Source organism: Pseudophryne corroboree, chromosome 1, assembly GCF_028390025.1.
Source record: "Pseudophryne corroboree isolate aPseCor3 chromosome 1, aPseCor3.hap2, whole genome shotgun sequence".
Taxonomy (NCBI): domain Eukaryota; kingdom Metazoa; phylum Chordata; class Amphibia; order Anura; family Myobatrachidae; genus Pseudophryne; species Pseudophryne corroboree.
The window spans coordinates 1048442965-1048458489 of record NC_086444.1 but is presented as its reverse complement, the minus strand read 5'-3'; the positions used below and the strand labels follow the sequence as shown (position 1 = coordinate 1048458489).

Sequence of the window (15525 nt, the reverse complement as noted above, 5' to 3'; positions counted from 1 at the left end):
CTCGCTCCTGATTGAATCATGGCATGTATGTACTGCATTCTTTGACTTGTAATATTTTGTGATGTCTGAGGTCAAACAGCAGAATGTGTATTAGACTCCCTGCTGTCCATGGAAACAGCACTAATTCTCCACTGCACCTGAGAAAAGTGGAGCAGGCAGCAGAGATGGCATCTACTGCGCTACATATTATCTGCTACCGCAGTAGTTACGCCCGTGCTCGACATCTAATGCAATATTTAGTTCTGTATGTTTTTATGTCTAATATAACTGTTGTGTGGGCCACACATCTCTGGCCAGATTCCCGTTCTGCAGATGCCAAGCCACCAATTGGCAAACATCGCTGATAGGAGCTCCATATGGGAATCTGCAAAGAAAAAAAACACAGCTTTTAAAAAACCCCAGACTCTAATAATTTTTTGGCTGCAATCAGTGAATTGAGGGTTTCCCCAATCCCCCGACACAAGCATCGAGAGAACGGGGTATTGCCACAATACACCCCAAATGTATAGGCCCCTGAAGTTTATATCAGCACCACAGAATTTGTGAGTGCTTTACAAATACATAGAACAACTTAAACTTGTGTAAAAACTATGAAAACCAGGACTTTCAAGAGTCGCTGAAAACTCTTACAAGAAATCCTGATTCTGTATATCTAATTTGCCACAAACACATTTAGGTCTATAGTGGAAGTAAGCTACTCAGTAGAGAACTGTCCAAACAACAACACATGGGCCACGTGTTCCCATGTACATTGCCCTCAGCTACTCTCAGAACCTGCACAGTGCTTAGTTTACTGATTGACATACAAAAACTGATGCAGTTCTTTACATGGAAAAGTTGCATGTGTGAACAGTGTTTCACACTACAATCTTCCTGCCAGTGCTCCACGTCATTACTCTAGGATGGTGCTAGCGTTGACATGCATGGGTTGTCTGATGATGTAATGGACTTGAATACACAGAAATATTAAGGCATTGGGCCTAATTCAGACCTGATCGCTGCTGTGCGTTTTTGCACAGCGGGCGATCAGGTATGAACTGCGCATGCGCCGCAGTGCACCGGCGCATGCCAGAGATGCTATGTGCATCTCAGCCCAGCGATCGCCTATGGGAACGCCTCTGGGGCGACGGGTAGCTCCCTGCCGGCGCGCAGGAACTCCGTTGGTAGGGAGCTACGCTTCAGGTATAAAAGCATCGCCGCCGCGTCGGCCCCATGGTTTTGCCCAACTGCTAACAAATTTGCTGCTGCGATCAACTCTGAATTAGGCCCATGGTATGCTAGGCAAACAGTTTGATCTCCAAGAACATTAACTAAACTTAATCCTAGGTGAAACTGGCGTATGGTTGCTCAAAATAAAGTAACTTTTTGGGGTACGGTTTTTAAACAGCCTTCCCCAAATTACAACAATATATAGAAATTAGCAATTTTTTAAGATGCATATTTTCCACTGCATTGGATTACCATTTGGATAAAGAGAACATACAGAATATTTGGAACAGGCCGGTTTAGAGATTTAAGATCATTTTACTAAAAAGCGGCAAAGATAAAATACAGAAGAACAAATCAAACTGCAGAAATTAAGTAAATGTGTAAAATTAAAAAAAGAGTCATCACCACGACTGATCATTAAAAATATGCACAGCAATAACAATTACTTTCAGATAACGAAGCTGAAAAACAATTATTGCTGAAGAAAATAAAAATTTTAAGCCTAAAACTTTTCAAAATGAATGTGGCTATTGCCAGCCCAAGTAAAGTATTACTTTCTTTAGAAGATACATAAGGAGAGATGTAATAGCATCCGAGATTGCAGGAGGTGCGGGATGCCAGACGATTTCGGACATTTTTTTTTAAAGCGGCAGACATTTACAGGGCATGGTTTTGCCTTGTAAATGACTGCCGCTTTAAGAAAACACCAGAGATCGGCCGGCATCCCTCACCTCCCACAATCTTGGACGATATTACATCTTGCTTATAATCTAATTTAGCTGTGTCCGATTTATATATATAGGAAATGTTAGCTGAAGTTCCGCATATGGGGGCCGATTCAGACCTGACCGCTAGGCTGTGTTTTTTCACAACCTGCGATCAGATCTGAACTGCGCATGCATATGCAGTGCGCCAGAGCAATGGACCGCAGCAACAGCGATCGCCGGTCAGCAACGGGATGGTGCAAAAATTCTGAATGCACCGGCGATCGCAAGAAGATTGACAGGAAGAGGCGTTTGTGGGTGGCAACTGACCATTTTGTAGGCGTGTCCAGAAAACGCAGGAGTGACCAGGCGTTTTGAAGGAGGGTTTCGGACGTCAGCTCCGGCCCTGATCATAGCAGTGGCTGAGCTCTGCAGCAAAAGAGAACACACACCATACCCTGCCCCTGTAGGCGGCGACTACCTGATCGCAGGGATGCAAAAAACGCACCCTAACGATCAGGTCTGAATTACCCCGTGGTCAGTAAAGTTGAACGTGGGTTCTAGAGCTAGAAGTAACTATTTTCGTTCAGCTTACATGGTAGTAAAATAATGATCAAGCAAATATTGTCGTTTCGCTAATGAATCCGCCGGCAATTCCGAACTGTGCATTGCTAAATAACAAATTTGACGTGTGGAGCAAAATATTTTTGTGATGGGGAGGGGGGGGGGGGGGGGGGGGAGGGTGAGATGTATCAAACCATAGGGAGGATCTGTCCTCCCCAATCCTCTTTGTCATTTATCATTGCATGATAAATTCACTGTTAAATTGTAAAAAATATTACATAAAATAAATCACACAATGACTGCAGAATATTGACAAGTGTAACAGAAATAGATTAAATGTGTATGACTGAAATAACCTCTGTAAAGCTGCACTATATGTGCGTTTCATAAATAGTGAAAATGGAACAATTATACACATCTTTGACCTAGCTGCAAACAATTTGTTAATCTTTTACCTCTTACAACACTTTTAAATCGGTTTAATTTTCTTCTAAAGGTGTTCACTAAAATATTATGACGAGGTCTGTAGAAAACTTCAAACCTGCAATACTGCTTTCTCATAGGCTGTCACAGATTGCTGCCTCTAGCGGACACACACAAAAAAAACATTTTTAAATGGAATACATTATTTGCAAAATATCAAAAAAAGAAAGAAAAGAAAAAAGAAAAAAAACATTTATCATCCATAATAAAAGTTCCTTTGATGATTCACCTGGGAAGTTTACGACAAATTTAAAAAAAACACACACAAAATGGACAGCAAATGCCTTACTTTGGCTACGACTAATCCTTTGATATAGCACAAGATACAGGTAAAGAACTTCATCCTTTTAAGCCAGTATCTGGGATTTAAAATTTGAAATGCATAATATGAAAGGGGAACAGCTTTACAGAAACATGAAGAGACTTGTTTCACAGCACATCACAAAATGTGTCCTGACTAAACAAAGCCATTGTATCATCTCCAGTCTCTGAGAACATTTATCTAGATGATTTCAGGATCTCGGTTTTGTTAATTGTTTTGCATGCAGAATACAAACATTTACTTCCTTCCATAAAGGTCTTTTGCAGTGCTTGAAGGGTTTTTGAGAAAAGCTGTCATTTCATGTCTGTGTGACAGAAAAACTTTTCATTGTACCATAAGTTTCCAGATATGGAGTCAAATATAGAACCTCAAGTTCTCCTTCAGATGCACCATAAGACACTGTAAAGGGAATTTGAAAAAGGCGGGCCTCAAGCTTTTTCACATTTTTTTAGCTTTGGGCTATTGAATTACAGCCTGTTTTTTGCGCTCATTACATTTTCGGTTTGAATGCATTAATACGTAAGTCCATAAATTTATCATGGATTCTATGTGTTAACACTGCTGACAAAAACTGGCTACTTAACAGGGACTTTTTTTTCGGAGCCTGCTGAGGTCCTGGAAAAACATCCCCATTAAGAGCTGCCGGCGGGCTGCATTCGGGGCTAAGTGGATTGTCTCGGGGAGGCATCAATTAGCCCATGGTAAACTACCACGGCTAATTGAATTCCCCCCTGAATGTTTCATGATATCCAGTCATAATTACCAATTAAATTATGTGTGCTTTGAGACACCCGTCAATTCATAGTAACATTTTCCAGTTACTACAAATACATGGAAGCTAGTAGCTTTTGAAACACCAATAATGGATGAATAGTTTCAAAATTACTTTCAGAGCCTACTGGCTCTCAATAAAAATACTGTCTGGAACAATCTGTGTAAGTGTCATTTGTAATACAGACATATCTGTAGACATTTTAGGGTGTTGAATACTTTTATAACCCGCTGTAGATAGTCACTGGGAAGAAAGGCAACACACAAAATACATTTAAAGGTTGGTAATCAGAGCCAGATAAAGGTTTGTGTAGCCCTCAGGGGAAGTAAGTTGTGGCAGCACCTACCAATAAAATTATCAAAATGATATACTGGCAATGTTGTTATTAAAACATATAATTCTGTATGATTCATCTGGTGGACAACTCTGCAATAGATAGGCATGGATACACAAGGATAGGTGCTATTTCCCTATAGATTGTAAACTTGTGAGCAGGGCCTTCCTACCTCTATGACTGTTTGCTATTACCCACTTTTCTTAGATCATTGTTATTTCCAATTGTAAAGCGCAATGGAATTTGCTGCGCTATATAAGAAACTGAACATAGTAATAATAATATAATGTGTCAATAATCCCAGTACTACACATCTGTTGAACACACTGTAGTTATCCAGTTCACATTATGCCATAGTTCCCAATACACTACCCAGAGTCCCCAGTTCCCATGATGCCAGTGTCTCCAGCAGTGGCGTGCGGTGAGGTCAGTGGCTGGAGAGGCACTACCATAATGTCCGCCAAATCCTGGCGATGACCCCTACCGCCGCCGAGCCAATGACCGCTACTGCCTCTGAGCCGATGCCTGCTGCCACCGCCAATGGCTTACAAACTCGGCCACCATCAACTGACCCAGCCCTCCACCACTAATTTGCATCTCAGTCCGATGCCGCCAATGCCCGCTGCCTGCTCATCATAAAAAAATTAAAATTAGTGTTTGGGACTGGGAAGGGAGTGGGAGGAGGACATGAATGCAGTTTTGTTGTCCAGGGCTTCCAGTAACTTGATGTAAAAAAAAAAAAAATGCGTGAGGTCCCCCCTCCTAAGTATAACCAGCCTCGGGCTCTTTGAGCCGGTCCTGGTTGTTTAAATACTGGGGGGGGGAAATTGGACAGGGGTTCCCCGTATTTAGACAACCAGCACCGGGCTCTTAGTCCAGTCCTGGTTCCAAAAATATGGGGGACAAAAGATGTAGGGGTCCCCCATATTTTTAAAACCAGCACCGGGCTCCACTAGCCAGGGACATAATGCCACAGCCGGGGGAAACATTTATGTAGGTCCCTGCGGCCGTGGCATTACCCCCCCAACTAGTCACCTCTAGCCGGGGTTCCCTGGAGGAGTGGGGACCCCTTAAATCAAGGGGGTCCTCCCCTCCAGGCACCCAAGGGCCAGGGGTGAAGCCCGAGGCTGTCCCCAGCACCCCTGGGCGGTGGGTGCCGGGCTGATAGCCAAGTGTGTAAAAAAAGAATATTGTTTTTGTAGTGGAAATACAAGGGCCAGCAAGCCTCCCCCGCTTGCTGGTACTTGGAGAACCTCAAGTACCAGCATGCGAGGAAATAAAGGGTCCACTGGTACCTGTAGTTCTACAACAACAAAAATACCCAAATAAAAACACAACACACACACCGTGACAGTAAAATTTTTATTTATAACACACGTACACACTCACACATACTTACCTACATCCCACGCCGGTCACGTCCACTTGTCCATGTAGAATCCAATAGGGTAGGGGTACCTGTAAAAATGAGAGAGATTACTTACCTACATCCCACGCCGATCACGTCCACTTGTCCAGTAGAATCCATTACCTGGAAAATAAGTAAGTTACACATAAAACTTTCAACCTACAGGAGGGGGGAAAAGGAGAGAGAAAGAACAAAATTATGGCAGACAGCTTCCCCTTTTTACACATTACAGCAGACAGCGCGCCCTTTTATACACATTATGGCAGACAGAGCCCCCCTTTTTACACATTACAGTAGACAGTGTCCCCTTTTTACACATTACGGCAGACAGCGCACCCTTTTTTACACATTACGGCAGACAGCGCCCCCCTTTTAACACATTACGGCAAACAGCGTCCACTTTTTACACATTACGGCAGCAAGTCCCCCTTTTTACACATTACAGCAGACAGTCCCCCTTTTTACACATTACGGAAGACAGCGTCCCCTTTTTACACATTAAGAGAGAGAGAAAAAAAAACCTGCCTGCTGCTGTGTGCGGACAGAGTCGCCGGAGAAGGACAGGGGAGAGCCGCACAAGTCAGCAGGAGGGGAGGACGGAGTCGCCGGACACTTACAGCTGAGACCCGCCCAGAGGAGAGAGAGACATCTGGTGCCTGTGAGCGGGAGGGGGGGACGGAGCCGGCAAACACTTCTAGGTGGTGAGAGCCGCCCAGAGGAGAGAGACGTCTGGTGCTTGTAAGCGGGAGGGAGGTGGGGGGGGGGGACGGAGCCGGCGGAGCATGACAGGGGAGAGCAGCAGTCACCGCAGACCCACCGCTGCTCCCGTCCCAACTTCCGCCTCCCGCTGCGTCTGGGTGATTGGACAATCGGATCCAGTACTGGATCCGTAGTCCAATCACAGCTGCCTCGCTGACACAGGGGTGGTGTCCACTGCTATCAGTGCCTCCCAAAGTCATTTTACACAATAAAAAATATGGCATTGCATCAAGAAGATACTTATGACATTAATATGTGTCATAAGTATCTTCTATGTTTTATTTTACTAATTAATCACAGGGGAGGCACTGCCTCCCCTGACTGCACGTCCCTGGTTTCCAGTTCACATTATATTGGTTTCAGTGTCATTTGTTGCAGCCTATGCCCTACCCACAACACAGGCCAATCCAATCCTGAGGATGTAGCTTTGTGCTTTAAAGTTTATTGCACATAACCGCTTCAAATGGTCAAATGCGGCTTCTGAACTTACCATATGCTGCCCTCTGCAGCACAAAATGAGCCATACCCTACCCACTTTCATGTGTTTGGCCAATCGGGTACAATTAAAATGAATTGTAGATTTGACCAAACGGTCACAACGAAAGAAAATCATATCAGCAAATTTACTTCAACAATTTAACAAGTACACTATAAAAATGTTCTACTTATTACGGTCTTTTTTTTTTTGTATAGTTTGCAAAAGGTGAACCAAAACGTCCTATTGGTTGCTATGTACAACAGTACATATTTTTAATTATTTACACCTATTTTTTCATTTGTATTGTGATTTATCTATAACCCCACAAAGACACATTATACCGGCTTGCATATCTCTGTGCATTAGTTAAAAGGAAACTTGTTGAGTTCCTTTCAATTGATATTGTTGCCAAAACAAATCACATGACGACCTGCCAAATGTGCTGCCAAGTCACAACCTTATCTAGCGAAAGATATTAAAAAATAATGTTCTTTAACATTGGCCGGAATGACAAACCACAATCCATTGAATCAGGTAGTAAGCTCCCAAGCTGCATTAAAAGTCATTTAGGATAGGTTTAATGTCAACAGGTGTAGATACCAAGACCAAACGCCAAATAGAAAACAATTGCAATCTTTTCATTTCAATGTGTTTTAATACCTTTGTTAATGGGCAATTAAATTGTTACAGTATTACGGCATTCATGTACATTTTAAGAATCCAATAACCTCCATTTGTTGTCAAATATACAAAGTACTCTGACAACATAAACTAAGTTAATCATTAACGTGGAAATAGTGTTTCCAAAAAAGAATTGTCAAATAGTCAATTACTGGGAATGTCTTAATAAGCCGATACACAAAATATCACAATAGCACATGGTCAGAGAGCATAGTGACCAGTCTATAAACACATCAGTAAAAAATAGAATTTTTAAATAAATAAGTATAAAAAAATAAATATATATTTATAGATATATATGCATATTAAGTCCACAGATTGGAAACTGCACCTTGTTTAAGAGATACATATCTAAAGAGAAGTATTGAACTGCAGTTTGTTTGTTTTTTTGTATCTGTTGACCTTTAAAAGTTGTAAGCACCTCAATGATGTGTGGGCAATATTAGCATATTTTTATTTGCCCGTTCTATGCTCGACAGTTTTTCTGGAGTGGGATATGCCATGCCAAACACCACGGTCATGCAGTTTTCTAAAAGCCATGCAAGTCCAAAAGTGAGCAACAATGAAATCTTGGCTTTCTACCTTATCCACCAGGTACTGCATCCTCATCCATAAAGTAGGTTGTCCCTACAACGACTATCACATTTCTTGCTCCCAGTCATCCACGATATTAGTGACTTTAGTCCTTTGACCTGATTTTGCCTCATGGAAGGCATACTTTTAGTTTAGAAAGCCTTCATGCTTTATAGGAATTTTCAGCTATATCCCATGACCTCTTTATACAGTTGAGGCACTTTTTCAGGATCCACTGGTCTGGGCAGAAAATGAGTGAATTTCTGATGTCTCTTAGCTCGCGCACCATCTCTCGGAGTTCCATCTTTATTAAGTGCTACAAAATATCGCCTCCCAGAGTCCCCATGCTTGTATAAGTTTGATGAATAAGTATTATACCAATTTTCTTCAAACTGTTCCCGGAAAACGCACTCAGAAGTCAGTTTCTCCTATTAAAAGACAAAGATGGAAATAAATGAAAACAACATGTAAGATGTAGCAGGTATGCATCAAATACATCACACTGATGTCATACAATAGTTGCAAACCAGTTACTTTATGTGGAAAATATTTTTAAATATTGGGGGGGTATGGGAGGTTTATGAAGTACAATATATTCTGTGAGTTTACCCATATCATTATTGCAACTGTGGCATATAGCACTGGCTCTCAATCTCAACTCTCAAATTTCCCCAACAGGTTATGTTTTGAGGATTTGTCTGTGTGGAAGCAGATGGGATCATTGCTGACCCAGCAAAATAGATGAGATGAACGCACCAGTGCATGATTGGATAAAACCACACAAAAAAAAAAAAACCCCGTTATACCCTTTTCAGACAGAAATCCCGGCAATTACCCGACTCGTTTTGCGGGTCTCTGTCTGCCCCCCCCCCCCCCCTTTCAAACAGAGAAGCAAATTACCAGGTCAGGAATTCCGACCCTTTAATTTGCGGATCAAAATGGGTATTTCGTCTGTGTGAAATGGTCAACCCAGGTCTCCAAACCTGGTAAATCCTGGGTTGAAGTCCCAGGAATTTCAACCCGGGTTTACCCTTTAACACAGAAAAAGGACCTGCGTTTTTCATGAAATTACCGGGTGGAACCGCTTCACCCAGTAATTTCATTTTCTGTGTGAAAGGGGTATAAGTGGTACTTAGGGACTAGATTTGAGAACCACTGGTCTATAGAAAGGATCTGACCAATGGCTACATATCTCCAGGTACAGCAGTGCGAAGAGCGACACCTACAGGCTAAGAGAAAGAATTTTACAAAGGCATTAATAAATGTAATGGTAGTGCCTTATTCTCTCCGTTAGGGCTTGCTCTACCACCACTGTATATACATCAAATAATAGTACAGCCCCTGTACAAGAGTTCAATATGCGGCATACAGCTCAATGCTAGGACAGTATATGTACTGTAAGCTCAGGAAATTGGTCTTCAATTTATATTCTATTCCTACACTTTTTTTCAATGCTGGATGAGAAAATAGCCTAGACAAAATTAAATCTAACTCAAACCACAATAGTTGATAAAGTAATTAAAAAGGTATGTGCAATTAATATTCCTGTGTCTCATGATCACATTATAAAAGGAATAATTACTGTATAAAATATGTATTTCCTTGCACTTTACTGATGCTGCCTGTGTCTATCGCTGCAGTGATTCACTTAGGTACAGTTCCTATATGTTCACTGGGAATGTACTGTATATATAAAGGCCATATGGTGCTTTGCTCTTTATCCTGTGTCAAAAAATTAACTTACCGATCCGAAGAGTTCTCCTTTATCATTCATTCCAAGGTATAGACCACTGTCCACTCCTCTTATACTGACCAGACCAATTGCCACACTGATAAATTCGAGAATACCTGTTCATTAATAAAGAAATAATGCGTCATTGAAGGATCATGTTTCATAAGCACAATCCTAACAAAAATAATCACTAATACTACAATTATAACTAATTATAACGTACAAAGTAGGAGGATATTTAGAACGCCTGGTCAAAATATTGTTAGCTTGTCACATTTTTTTCTGAAAGCATTTCTCTGTAGATATGGGATTTGATTTTCAACTGTGCTTTTTTTCCCTATATTATTAAGTAAAAACTCGGAAACTTTACTCTGGAATTTATGGTGGTATTTTGTCTTTCTTGTGCTAACTTTTTTTTTTTTTTTTTTTTTTTCAAAAGCACCTCTGAAAAAAATAAAAAAACACAATAAGCAGGTGAGTCAACCCAGTCAGAGACCACATCAGAGGGAGTTTAAATGAGAATAGGGGTAATATAAAAGAGAGCTGTATGAATGGGTAACAACAAATGTTTGATCTCTACGTAATAATTCTTGCTACAAAAATGTATCAGGTTTACTTACATACATCATGTTTCTCACTTCACCTACTGTACAGTAACAGTGCTTAGTTATAATTGAATGTTACCTTAAAAAAAAAAATAAGGGTTTGAAAGATTAATTAACCCTTAGGCTGACAGCAAGAACTATGTGATGTCTAAACTCAAAAGAGTTAAGAATAATTGATATGTATTGTCTCAGCTATGGGAAAGTGGTAGAAAACATTTTAATCAGCTTTACAGCAGCTAAATCAATACAGGGGGTAAAAAGTGGTTATCAACAATAGTCGGTTTGTTCAGATAAAAAGAACATTGAATAAATACCCAGATCATTATTCACTGTTCCTGTCAGATAAGCATTTACATCCTTGCCTGTCCCCTGAGTGGAAACAGGGTTTGAGGAAAAGGAACAGGAGTGTGCCCAGGGGGGTAACTGTTCCATGCCCATTGTACCCAGATAGAAAGCCAGGAGAGATGGTGGTAGTGGACTCCCAACTTTAATTACAAGGCTGTAATTCTTACAGAGCATTCCAGGGTGCTTACAATTAATTATGGCACCTCACAAAGTTTTCAGCCTGATATTAGGATTAAAGCGAACACTTTTCACCTTTTATCAAAGGATTGTGGAATGTGTCTTTTTCTACACTTTTTCTTAACTAAAGAGTGTGAGAAATTACACACCAATACCATTATGTAATACAGAAATCAGGATTGGTACCACCAATATCTATGCAAATGTACCTTTATGCATAGGAAAGGTGTAATTAAAGTCAATCATAAAGCCATTCTAGCCTGTTGTAACACTACACCTGCATGTAAAGAACGTGTAATACAGTAAAGATGCAATACCCCTGTGCTAATCAACTATACTCAATATGCACTAAAATACACGTGTTGCATCACAGAATCTGATAGGATCACATGTAAATAATACATCTTCAATGTAGACAGATGAATGGGTCCAACTAATAATCCCCTGAATTCATCAGAACGGAGCCCAGATGCCAGCATTAGAAACTCAGATATGGGGTACATACCAAAGCGGCTGTGATCCTGCCGGGTGCCCTGGACGATGCCGTCGGGTAGAATCTGTAGGTGGAATCCCGTCCTGCAGTAGAGCTGGCGGCGGCGCAAAATGCCTTGTAGATGCGCCAAGTCGGAGGGGGCGCTGCGCGAAAGACGATCAGATTGTCCGAGCGGATCGTTGTACAACAGAGGATTCTCCCTGGCAGGAGGTAGCAAGTAATGGGAGCCAACTTGTCCAAGGGAGTCAAACCCGGCCAGGTAAGTGCCCACTTCGGGCACAGGAGCCATGGGTGGCAAGAGAAGGTGCAGAAATGCAGGACAGGAGGGGAACCTCTTTGTGATCTGACCCAAAGGTCCCGAATGTGGGAGAGAGATGCCCTGACACCTTTATGTGCAGACAGTTTGTATATTGGCCAAGTTGACATATGTTAATGCAGCAGGTTGTATGTTGCTGAGGCTTCAGGTCTCCTCTTCACACTTCGCAGGGCTGGTGTTTAAAATGTGCAAAGTGTCTCCTTCCCAATGCAGGCCCATTCACATGCAATGCTAATCATAATGATCACCATAATCCACATTTCCCTGCAGACTCCCCAGGCTCAGCTCATGGGACATGTTAGGGCTTGGATAGTTCTCGTTTGGGATGCTGTGTAGGAGATTGTTCACGTCTGCGATGGAATGGAGAAAAAAATCTTTTCCCGTGATCTGCCGATCAGATTGAAGGGGGGCAGCAGCAGGAGAGAGCAGTGCTGCTGGCTGCAGGAGGTCCTCCTAATGCAGATCTTGGACAGGTGCAATGAAAGGTAGAGAGGGAGGAGGGCGGGCCCCAGCACTTAGACCTTCCCAGACTTCCACATTATACAGAGAGAAGCCTCCTAATGCTGTGCAAGGTGTTCTGCTCCTTATACAACCTGACTTGCATCAGCAGCCATTCCCTGATATGTGATATTGCATAATACAACATGATGTGGCTATATGGCAGCTTTGATACAATCATACTATAGAGCAACTAGGTAATACTTAGAGTGGAGAGACATTCACCCCAGGTAGAACTCAGTATGTCAGTGTTAGAATGCGGCAGGATAATAAACTACTCGCAAACGCTAGATTTACTTTCCATAGTAAGCACAGATTTATGTTGTTAATTAATAATCTGTATAGTGATTATCATTTGCTTAGTTAAGGTGTGTTGTCACCTGTTGCTCCCTAATAGCATTCAGTTACTGACTGGTGTGTTGTCATGCTTGTCTTTGAAGTTGTATCTTGGATGAGGTGTTATATGTTCATCTCTGAGATATTTACAAATGTCTTGTTTATATCTGGGGGAAAAACGAGAATGTGCACATAGAATTCTCAAAGGGATGACTGATGATTTGCCTTTATGATGCATGAGTAATAAGAACCAGCATTACCATGTTACACATATTAGCATATGGGGTATGGGCAGGCTGCAGAAATGTCATTTTAGTTTGACAAAAATCAGTCTGTCTATCTATCTATCTATCTATCTATCTATCTATCTATCTATCTATCTATCTAATCCATCCATCCATCCAGCTGTCTATCTCACATTATCTATCATCTATCACATCTTTTCACATATTGACTTGTATTATCTGTCTATATTTATCTATTTATCTATCTATCCATCTGTCTGGGATGCTGTCTAAATTTGAGTAGTCGGGATTCCGACAGTCAGTAGACCGTCTACGGGATCCCAACGGATAGTATCTGGACATCCTGGAGGTAACTACAGGGGTTAGAGTTAAGGGCCCTACACACTGGATGTGTGCGGGCAATGTGAATAATCTCGTTCAATAATGAATGAGAAATCGTCATATCGCTCAGTGTGTATGCCCCAACGATGAACGGTGTGCGGCTCCGCGGTCTTTCATCATTGGTTTTCTGCCGTTTTGCAATGCAAGTCAATTTGGACGATATCAAGATCGATTATCGTCCAAATTGCTGGGGTTACGCTGCAGGAGTGAGTGAGGTAAGGGTTAGGCTGCAGGTTAGGGGTAGGAGAAAAACAGCGGGATGTGTCAGGATTCTAACCGTTGGGATCAGGATGTCGGTCTTCTGTCGGTATCCTGACTGCCAATATTTTGTACTCTATCCGTCTGTCTGTCTGTCTGTCTGTCTGTCTCTATCTATGGGGGTGATTCAGATTTGATCATAGATGTGCTAAATTTAACACATCTACGATCATTTACCCTGACATGCACGGGGATGACCCCAGGACAGGGCTAATCCGTCCCGCATGTCAGGCTCTACCCCCCCCCCCCCCCCCGAACAAGTGCAAAATCATCGCATGGCGGCGATGCTTTTGCACCTGGCGAGTAGCTCCCTACCAGCGCAGCTCCTGCGTGCTGGCAGGCCACTAATCGCCGCAACCCGAGTTACAGCAGCTGTGTGTGATGTCAATCAGGCAGAGGTGATCACGGCATTGAGATGCTGATAGCATCTCACTGGGCTCCCATGGTGCGCACTCCAGCAAGGGCTTCAGACTGCGATCGCTGCCGCTGCAGCAATCCAGTCAGATAGATAGGTAGATAGATGTAACATAGATAGATAGATAGATGTGACATAGGACCTAATTCTATCTATCTATCTATCTATCTATCTATCTATCTATCTATCTATCTATCTATCTATCTATCTATCTGTTATATCTATCTTGTATCATATCTATCTATCTATCTATCTTGTATCATATCTATCTATCTATCTATCTATCTATCTATCTATCTATCTATCTATCTATCTATCTATCTATCTATCTATTTTTCCAGGGGCGCTTTAAGAGAGGAGGAGGCCCGGGTGCAGCCTCCTCCGTTCGGGCCCCCTCCTCTCTGCTGGCTGCGCTGAGAGTCTGAGCACTAGAGCGCTCAGACTCTACTGCGCATGCGCAGATCTCCGGGAAAATGGCGTGGTGGCCACTTTCCCAGTGATTTTGGTACTGCGCATGTGCAAAACTCTGTGAAAATGTCCATTGTGCCATTTTCACTGAGTTTTAACACCACTGAAGACGTTGGCATGGGACTCTGGAGAGGTGAGTATTTAGAAAATGGGAGCAGCGTGTGTGGTGGGGGACCCCTCTCGACTCAGGGGCCCATGTGCACCGCATACACTGCACCCATTATAGATACGCCAGTCTATCTATCTATCTATCTATCTATCTATCTATCTATCTATCTATCTATCTATCTATCTATCTATCTATCTATCTATCTATCTATCTATCACCACATCTGCAATTCTGAAAGGACAGTAAATAAGTCAGTGGAATGCTAGATCAGAGATCAAATAGACTTTCATTTCAATGCTGTATGAAATGTTGGTACTAATTATAGAGCAGGTAATGTTACACCTTTCCATCCTTTCAATGCTCAACAGTGCACCTGAACTATAAACTCTTTTAAAGCAGCAATTCTCTCTGTGAGACAGGGCTAGCTCGCTAACAAGCTGTAAACTGATAAACCATCCCTCAAAAATGTTTCAGGTTGTCATTGGAATAGCTGTAACAGATATATGTTACATTATTTACCTTGCAAATGACAGGATTCTGTCATGTGGGGGTATCTGCAATACAGTATAGTCGTGATTTCAAAGCACATCTGTGTCAACATTATCACATCAGTGTAAAACACCAGCCAATGAGTTTATGCTTTGAACAAGATCTGCTTAATTGCTCTGCTAATTCAAAGACACTCAGATCAAAGTTATTGCTCCCAAGCGCAGCAATTTCTCGAGTGCTTTGTATCCAAATGAATAGAACGTGTAGATTTGTAGCCATTTATAACTCACACCAGGGGCTCTTTATTGATATTGCTCCAAATAAAAAATAAGGCTTAACACCACTTCAGTAAGGTGACAGCTACTGGATGA

At 41.9% G+C, this 15525-nt stretch overlaps 1 protein-coding gene and 1 long non-coding RNA gene across 3 annotated transcripts in view; both read right to left on the bottom strand.

The window, feature by feature from the left end:
* Positions 1 to 235: 235 nt before the first annotated feature.
* LOC134924753 (uncharacterized) overlaps positions 236 to 15525 on the bottom strand; it is a 40570-nt gene continuing 25280 nt past the window's right edge. The window contains exons 3-4 of the long non-coding RNA XR_010177515.1: positions 2933 to 3060; positions 236 to 364 (exon numbers count right to left, since the gene is read on the bottom strand). This is a non-coding gene — a long non-coding RNA (uncharacterized LOC134924753). The remainder of the gene's footprint in view (positions 365 to 2932; positions 3061 to 15525) is intronic.
* FGF20 (fibroblast growth factor 20) lies at positions 7669 to 12510 on the bottom strand. Of its 2 annotated transcripts, none has more exons than XM_063920861.1 (3): positions 11652 to 12510; positions 10032 to 10135; positions 7669 to 8715 (listed from the first exon to the last, which is right to left on the bottom strand). In XM_063920861.1, exons 1-3 carry the CDS (start codon positions 11926 to 11928, stop codon positions 8470 to 8472), a joined length of 627 nt encoding a protein of 208 aa, XP_063776931.1. In that variant the 5' UTR covers positions 11929 to 12510; the 3' UTR covers positions 7669 to 8469. The 2 variants fall into 2 exon arrangements, with proteins under 2 accessions (XP_063776931.1, XP_063776932.1); XM_063920862.1 differs by lacking the exon at positions 11652 to 12510 and adding an exon at positions 10939 to 11092.